Source organism: Branchiostoma floridae, chromosome 5 (genome assembly GCF_000003815.2).
Source record: "Branchiostoma floridae strain S238N-H82 chromosome 5, Bfl_VNyyK, whole genome shotgun sequence".
NCBI lineage: Eukaryota > Metazoa > Chordata > Leptocardii > Amphioxiformes > Branchiostomatidae > Branchiostoma > Branchiostoma floridae.
In genome coordinates, this window is record NC_049983.1 from 24,624,598 (window position 1) to 24,634,030 (window position 9,433).

Consider the following 9,433-nt stretch of genomic DNA (forward strand, 5'->3'; position numbering starts at 1 on the left):
AATAAAATGTCATGTTTGTTCTGAATGTCATTTATCAACACAGCGACATTGATGCTAACAAATTATGACTTTCTGCAAAGCAGGATATTGATGCTAAGAAAATTATGACTTTCTGCAAAGCAGGACGGTTTCCCGACCAGTCAATCTTATGATTTTCTTATGCCGAGTCACGTTTTGTAATAGACATGTCAGACATCCTTTCCTGCCCACCGAAGTAAATTGTGACAGGGTTACAAATATCTTGCCCAATCATACCGGCAGCACGTTTGTGCTGAACCAGATCAAAGCTCCGGAGCGAAGTCAACTCTTCAAGATGTCCGCCTCACGGAATGGGAATAACGAGCTCGTACGTACAAGGGCTCTTAACTCTGAGTCAGTATTGATGATGGCATGCCGGTACATGTTCGAGTGATCAGACCTTGCCAGCTAACAGGCAATGTTATTTTTTCTAATCTTTCATTATGATAAATAGCCAAAGAAGAACCATAATTGAAATTTCAATGATGATTTGAACAACAGCAAACTCCATCAAACTGCTAAAAACTAAAACAAATGCTAGAAAGAGGCGCTTTGTCCACTACATATCTCATCAATAGAACGCAATGTGACATGGTAGTTAATGTATGTTATTTGTGCAGTATGTTTTGTCTTCATTTGATTAGTATGTAGTGTCCCAGTCTGTCATGCCATTTCATTACTGTATTTCGTAAATAGGACCACGGGAAGAATAGATAAGAGAAATGTCAAGCTAAGCGTGATCAAAATAAAGTAAAGGTCAAATGGAGTCGTGATTTTAGTGCTTTATTTCGGGAATAAGAAGAAAAATTCTCTTACTCATGAATCATTGAGTAATACAGAGTCTTAAACCCTGCATAATATATCATAGCTTGCGGCTGAGTTGTCATCTTTGTTAGTTTACCTGAACTCTCATGTTACCCCTCGCGTGGGCCAAGTGTTGCAGCCCCGACAAATGAACTAGGATGAAATATTGGCTTAAGTACTCGTAGATCATAGAATAGCTTACCTATCTTTGTCTCTTTGTATGCGACTTACTGCATTTAGCCCCAAGGGGGCATGAATATGCAGTAAACTTCATTGCTATTGTCAATGTCATTGATATTCATGCTACATGTCTTCACCATGTCAGACGGTAATGCAGCAAAACAGTTTGCCATCGCATTCGTTACTGAATTTGACACATCTTCAAATCATCTTAGGCTGTTAATTTAAAGAGCGCTCCACATCAAATCAAATCTGATTTTACAATGACGGTAAACATCCGTTTCCCGCTAACAGACTTAAACAACCATAACGCTAATCACTGGATGTGTGGAATGATGCTGACAAGAATTCTCCAAACACTTGCATGGCACGTTGATGTTTATTCAATGGCACATTCATCGTGAGAAAAAAGTAACATGGTAATCAGTATTGATAAAATTAAAACTAATTAAGGAGCACCCCTATAAAGCTACAGGGGATGTCGCTAATTATAATCATTATTCTTGTACAGTTGTAATTATAGAAATAAACACATTCGTCACAATTATAAGTCGCAAATTACACAAGAATGTCAGGGACTTTTGTAACTACCTGTGCTGTATACATGAGTCATAATTTGTACTTGTTTGAATGAAGTTGAGTTCCAAAGGCTTTATCTCATGATAATCTTCAATACCACTAGACTATATTGTCGAAGGCACATCAACACACAGAAGAATTTATCTATTTGTGACAGACATATTTTTGTCTAGTGTGTATCAGACTTTAACTATGTGTAACATTTTCTTTAGTCTAGTGTGTGTTAGTTAATATCGCATGCATTACAAAATGGAACGAAACAACAGTTGTAAATGAATTACCTTTTGGTACTGTGGTAAAGTTTCCTAGTAATACACAATATTTCAGTACTTTTTTTTATTTATCATTATTGCACACCTGCATCTACATTTGCGTCCCCAGAACCCAGAGCTAACAGGGACATAACAGGCAGTGATGATTTGCCAGCAGTGGAAACTCTTTTTTGTATACAGATGCAAAAAATTACAAAGGTGGTAACTTTTCTGACACAGTGTGAAATGCCTACAGTGTTATGATGTAATCTTTTAAAAAAATTGTATTACATTCTACCTAATAAAAGTAGCGGTTGCTGCAGGTTGCCGTTTATGATGTTTCTAGAGAAAGTGGGTTAAATTGTCCAAATAACTATCCCGGTAATACCCCCTTTCCACTAGGACGGCGCTCTCGCCGCGCTCTCTCTGCGACCTAAAATTGGACAGATCGCATCAACGAATTCTATAGAAAAGAAACGAATCCTTTTACACCTTGTGTGTTTTGTTGTCTTCCCAGTCACACTTTTACGTTTTGTATGATGTACCATGTGTGAAAGTGAATATTACACATATCCTATTTAGGTCGCAGTGAGAGCGCAGCGCGATCGCCGTCTAGTGGAAAGGGGGCCTAACAGAACTTTCTAGCAACGACAGTCTTCTTTTCTAATGATATGTATAAACTGACGTCCTTGATCGACGTCAACAGTCTCCAACGTTTGTCACAGAGGAGCTTAAAAAAACGTCTTGTTTCAGTTGAAGAACCCCGTGACGTCACCAGAACGCCTCTGACGTCTGCGAATGACTGACATCTTGTTACTCCCGCTGAATGCCGGGATCGGCACGGCATGTTGCAGTTGTGCACGTCGCACCCCGAGTTTTCTGCCCCCGTCATAAAATCCTATTTCACGCATCATCTCCCGCATATTAAGAGTGGCAAAGTATTTGGGTTGCTGCAAAGTGCAGTTCTTTTCGGCGTCGCGTGCTACGTCAGGTACCCGATCCAGTACGCCACGTTCAGCAGTGCAAACGTGAGAGGGAACAAGACCCTGGAGTATTTATCTATAGTAGCCACGTCTTTTACTTTGATATTGAAACTTCTATTGGTCACCACTCGCTTGGCCACGTCCGAAAGCGTGGGCCTCTTCCGCAGGTGGGGTCTCTTACGAGCCGCGGGCGTGGGCCCGTTTTCAGTCTGCCCCAGGTCCTCCACCTGGTCTACGTTGGTACTGTTGTTATGCTGCGGCTCAGGAGGAGGAGGAGGAGGCTGCCGGTCCACGTGGTTAGGATCCGCCGTCGTCCTCAGAACGATCCTTTTTAAGGCCTGGTTGCAGTTGACCTGCCGTGGTGGTGCCGGGGCTGGCTGGCTGTTCTCCGTGGCCGTTCCGTTCTCGTCCTTCGGCGACTCTTTCACGGCCTGCTTCTTGGCCATCAGCGGGAAGCGCTTTGCCTTTGTGCCTTCCTCATTACCCTGCGTGCCAAGATAAAGCAAGATGGATGTGCGGTGAGCCAAAGAGCCGCATGAATCAGCCAGTAATCCATCTGGTCAATTAAAAAGTACTAGCGAGTCACGAATAGTACACCCTGACATAAAATCTACCTAACCGAGAGAGCGTCAAACGATAAATCACATGTAAACTATCAGTCCTTCGCACAACGTAAATTGACTGCGTCAATTTTAGCAAATTATGGCAGACTGCCATCGCTCCCTGGCGGTGCAGTTTAGCGGCAAATAATGACACTGGGGTGTCTCATGGCTGACAACAGGACTATCATATGTCTGTTAAATTAACGTGGTGCCCCTGGGATCGACTATAAACTTGAATAAGAGTGAGGGATTGCTTGCGAAAATGCATTTAAATGTGTTTATGAATAGGCGGCTGGATGACACGCTGTGGGGTATAAAAACTCGCCTAATTTTACCGATTGTATTGATGTTCTATAAAATCTATACATCTGTGCTTCCTGGAGTGGATTATATTTCTCGTTACATTTCAGTATCACTATTACTTTATCATCGCGACTATACGTAACTGATTTAAGTTCAAAAGACAAACATCAAATAAGTGTTTGTGCTGAATGTAATAAAGTTGAGATTAGTGATTCTTAAGAGAATTATGCAACTTTTTGGCAGCTTTTTGGCAGTATATTTTTGTCAGACACCAGCAAGCATAAAACCGGGAATCAATATACAGCTACTCATGCCATTATATATAAAACATCCTAAACTAGCAAAAGTACGTACAGCTTCCAGGAAATGTATGTTCAAGAGTTGTTTATCTCACGAACTGCCAAACGATGGAAAGTTTAGTGAATCATTTATAACTAAACGTCATCGCCATAACATAAACATAACATAACATAAACAGTTAACAAGTTAACATAAACATCTCGACCTCTTTCTTGCCGCCCTCTTTCGCCGACTTCATCTTCTGCAGCAGCTTCCTGGTGCCCTTGGACTCCCTCCTGGTCCGGGAGCTCGCCTCGAAGTTGACGGCTGCGTACTCGAGCAGAGCGGCGAAGGTGAAGAGGAAGCACATGCCCAGGTACACGTCGATGGCCTTGATGTACGAGATCTTGGGGAGGGAGTGCTTGGCTCCCGTGATGACCGTGGTCATGGTCAGGACTGTGGTGATTCCTGCGGGTATGTGATGTAAAACATACTCGTAACCACGAGCAATCTGCCATAAACCTGCAGAAACGTGCTGGTTTACAACTCTACGGGTGGTGTTTAGTGCCGAAGGGCGACTAGACATGGTCGCAAGTTCAGTAATTTGCCGGAAAGTACTTACCGAGAACCACTTAAACTGAGGAAATAGGTTGTAAAGCATGGTTCCACGATGTACTGTCCACGCCTAGGAGCAAATATATATTTTGCCACCAATTCCAGGTACACTTAAGTCTTCATCGTATATCGTACTTATATTTGGTTAGCCTACAAATCAAATAAGAAGTTTTGCAACAGCATCGATTTTGGTAAATTCAAAGGTATATCGTCATTCCATTCACGCTGTAAGTACAACAGCGCCCTCATTCAGTTCACGCAGGCATTGCACAGGACGACATTAACGGACGACCACGGGATTCCGAGGCATAACGTGCCGTTTTAGGGAAAACGATGTCAAATATATATGCTTCTCATAGATTTGCATTTCTATAATCGTTACGGTGTAAAGTAGTTTGCTGTGGAATATCATAACAAGCTTGCCTATGCTGATTTGCAAATCTAAAATAACACATCATCATCTTATTACCTAAACATATGGGAAGAGACAGCTGCTACAGTAGCGTGATAGCAGCACAGCGACACCTGGCGTAATGAATAGTAATTGCATCATAAGCTGCAGTAAAAGTCTTATCGCTAGGCGGGGTTGATAAACAACTAACAGCCTCTTACCGACCACGCTGTTTCCGTGTGTCTTTAGATTGAACAAATTACCATCAGTCTAAATTGCAAGAGTTTGTATCACTGATCTCCTAAGAAAAATCCTCATTCATTTCATTTCTGACTTCAACCGGAGTTGGCATGACTACAGTTTCAATTTTGATATTGTTTGTCTTTCTGTAAATTATGTATTGTTTATTTGTCTTTCCCGGACCTTACGCAACCAATCTTACTCTGTCTAAAACATGCTTACATAATCTACTTGTGTTACGACCTTTAAGTAACGTAAAAGAAACGATGTTTATAATTTTGTTTCATTTTTGTAGACTGCCCGGTCAAGGCAAAACAAGGCAACGGTGTAAACATTTTATTCATAGATGCGTAAAGGCATTGCCTTCAGTTTGTAATTGTCTCATTCAATGAAAAAGGTATGACCAAATCCGTTGTCCAATCTTAAACCTTTGTTTACTCATGGAAGGTTAAAATCGGCCTGCAGGACGCTTTTCATTGAAGTCATGAGGAAAGGGGCAAGGGTCAGACAACGTTTATATAACAGAGATACGATTCAAAGTCCTAATGAGCCTTATAAAGTGGAAGCCGCTTAATTGCACACCTCACTTGCCAGTGTATTTCGTGCAAATATCCGAATGGTGCTACAAAGCGAAGTTATTGAGCTGGGCCGTACCAGCACAGGATTTAGGGATTTCGTGCAATTAACAGAAGTGTGCGATTATCCGGTGTGCAATTAACTGGCTTCTACTGTACGTCTATACACGCAATTTTACATGCATGGTACTAAATCCATAATAGCGAGAGACATGATTCGAGTCCATTCATTTTGGTCATTTCCGTTACTTTAAGAGTGTCTTAAATGAAGCCAGAGTTATGGCTGTGCGTATATCTGGTGGTAGGCTGTTCCAGATGTTCGGTTTACGGTAGGCGATGGCTCTTCTCAATGTTTCTCGCTAAGGTTTTGGGACTTCTCAATGTTTCTCGCTGAGGTTTTGGGACTTGTCAGTGTTTCTCGCTGAGGTTTTGGGACTTCTCAATGTTTCTCCTGACGTTTTGGGACTTGTCAATGCTTCTCGCTGAGGTTTTGGGACAGCAAATGGATTGTCTGGCTGTTCTTGTGCTTTGGTCTTACCCAATGCGATCCTGGCGGGCACGGACTCGTGGTTGATCCAGAAGGAGACCCAGGACACGATGACGAGCAGGATGGCGGGCAGGTACGTCTGCAGGATGAAGTACAGGATGTTTCTGCACAGGAGGAAGCTGAAGGACAGCCGCGCGTAGGTGCCTGGGGAGATAAGGGAAAATTTCATAAATAACAGCTTAAAAGTGACATCAGTGTGTTACAGCATTTGGCTGAATAAAAGTTTAAAACTTGAACTATGCGACTCCAGATGTCTTTCTGAAGGACGACTGCAGCGTGTGCAAAATGTCGGTAGTTTGATGAATGAATCTACTCTTGACTACTATACAGTGAGTTATGTGCAGCATTATCACGTAAGTCAATGAAAACCAGTGAGGATTATATCATACATGTAGAATACATGTAGAAACTTGTCAGATGGTTACAAAGAAGACTTTTTTGACATATCTCTTTGCTTCTATTCGTCAGGATGTTTGCCATGGTGCCGGAAGGCTTTGTGTATCCCTCAGGAGTTTATTTGATTCCCAAATCCCAAACGTGTCCATAAAGGCACCGCTTGTGGGATTTTTACGGAATGGCGCCACTATACGCCGCTCTTAAGCTCTTTGATCAGACTTTCCGCCGGAGGGATTTAGACAAGAGTTAATAGAATTTACTGAATTGATTTTCAAGGACATGACGACCGACAACCATGGACATTGACGGCATAAGGAGCCTACAGAGTGTTGGGGCAATAAACACTCCATTCGTGCGTGATGTTATACTATATCTGTGAAACGTCAATTTCGGTATTAGACCTTAATACATTCCATTACAATCATCATCATTGTAGCAGGGGGTTTTACATTAGATTATTGAGAGATAAACAGTTCTCCAAATGAAAAAAATTGAACCAGACAAAATTGTTTAATTATGGATCAGTTAACATTTGCATATTGCATCTTATTAACTCATATATACCGTTAGATTTGAAAGTAAAAGACTTTGAAAGGTATGGTTATGCCTCTAAACACACAACAATATTTCCATCTACACCCCTTTGATGTATGACCTGGGAGCAGCACATCGTTAACGTCCCTACTGGCCAGCTTCATCTATACAGCATATACAGCAACCTCTGCAGCCATGATACTCGAAAATCGTTGTTGGCACGCTTATCAGCACCACGTGAAATCTCGGGATCACGAACTGAAACCGTGCCAATCACGAATGTCTGGCTGTCAATGCAAGACGAGTAGATCTGTAGTAGACTAGTTTATTGATTTAAAACAATCATGACAAAGTAAAAAAAAAGCTTTGCCACCTGAGGGGCTGAATTGCGCTGCTTGACAATCTTTTCTGTACATTGTTCTTACACAAGCCAGAATATATGGTTGACAAATACAAAGTATACAACGATTACAATATGTAATATATACAGATACAAAAGAGTTGCTGCAACGTCGAAAGTATATAAATGCTTCGTTTGGGGGCAATCTGCTATATCCTGTAAGCTTTGGGCTTAGGCCAAACAAAGAATTCGATCCAGCATAACTCAAGGTGCGATTTTAGAATCGAGCAGTTTGAAGAAGATCCGCTAGGTGGTCATAAGAACGCTAGCGCTCTTCGAGAAGGTGTCTCCGCAATTAGTACACTGTATCTGAGCCTTTCTCCCCAGACTTTTAAGTACTTGTTTGTAAGCAACCCATTGGAATCGAATCGCCATAGCACACGACCTGTCTTACCACTTTGTAGTGCTTTCTTGCTCATGTTGTAATAAAGCCGATTAAACGATAGAAAGATTATTATCATGCATTAGTATGAAAATTTCGCCGAAATTTAAGGGATTAACTTTGAAGTACCATTGCTTTGTTTACGGTTTACATCTACAAGAATACTGACGCTGCAAAATACTATTCTTAATAATGAAGTTAAGAAATACTTTTTAAAACAAGGTAATAAACGAGACCAAGCTGAATATCCTTTTCGTTTTTTTTTGGCCCGTGCTACACCCTTTGCTTACCATTTCTTTGGGAATGGGGGGGGGGGGCACGGTTGGGACCTGGGTTCATTTTAACTATCAAATAAAGTAAAAATCAAACCGGGCCCCGGTAACAATAGACGTCGTTCGCTAATCGTAAGCACATCGAGAGGTACCCCCGCGATATCCGGCAGTCCACATGGACATATCTGCGGCTTTGTTTCCCATGGGACGGGTGCAAATGTGGGCGTAGCATTACTTAAGTAAATGTATTTGTATACTTTAAAGATTTAGGTTACATATACTGCATTACCTTTAACCCTATTCAGACCGGGGGGGGGGCTTTTGAGGCCCGCGCTAACTTCGATGTCCTATAACGCCAGAACGGCTTACGCTAGAGCCACCAAATTTGATGAGTTTTCCTGAAATATTGTTGGCAACAATTTTACGAAGTTTGACAAATTTTCCATATTTTCTTGTTGCCATGGCAACCGTTTGTTGACTGGCTGTTTTGCCCAAAATCACTATTTTTGGTTCTAACAATGTATTTTTCACATTTATTTGCTATATTGCTGCGATTTTATTACATAAATAAAATCTTATATTATTTAGCATATCTTTCATTATTATACATGCATAAATTATGCTAATTTGATGACGTCATCAGTACCAAACCAAGATGGCGGACCGAATGGCCAGATCAAGAATAACACGCTAATTATCCCTTAGAATTTGTAACTACCTGGTATTTTTTCATCAAAAACCATCTAAATGAATGAAGTTAGTCTATTTCCATTGCCCTTTGTGATTATTTGTTGCAAAGAAAGTATTTAAAAAAATTCAAGGTGGTGGATATAATATGGCGGAGCCCAACACGTATCTTAGATGTGCATGACGTCATTTTATTACGTCATATTGACGTCATTGATGTTGCTATTGGCAACGCAAGGCGTAGCAATCATTATTATTATGTTATCTGCACTTGTTGTTACATTTTCGTAGCATAACTTGAAGTTTTTTGAGAATACCCTTTTTCCATGGGTTCGACCAATATAATCAAATTGATGACGTAATAATTACGTCATCTTACGTCAACGTAACGTCAA

At 41.1% G+C, this 9,433-nt stretch overlaps 1 protein-coding gene across 1 annotated transcript in view; it reads right to left on the reverse strand.

Annotated features, from left to right (window-relative positions):
- Positions 1-2,388: 2,388 nt before the first annotated feature.
- LOC118416592 (gamma-aminobutyric acid receptor subunit beta-3-like) overlaps positions 2,389-9,433 on the reverse strand; it is a 54,042-nt gene continuing 46,997 nt past the window's right edge. Inside the window, exons 7-9 of the mRNA XM_035821744.1 lie at positions 6,359-6,511; positions 4,226-4,467; positions 2,389-3,300 (exon numbers count right to left, since the gene is read on the reverse strand). Coding sequence (XP_035677637.1) covers positions 2,815-3,300; positions 4,226-4,467; positions 6,359-6,511 — 881 coding nt within the window. The 3' untranslated portion in view covers positions 2,389-2,814. The remainder of the gene's footprint in view (positions 3,301-4,225; positions 4,468-6,358; positions 6,512-9,433) is intronic.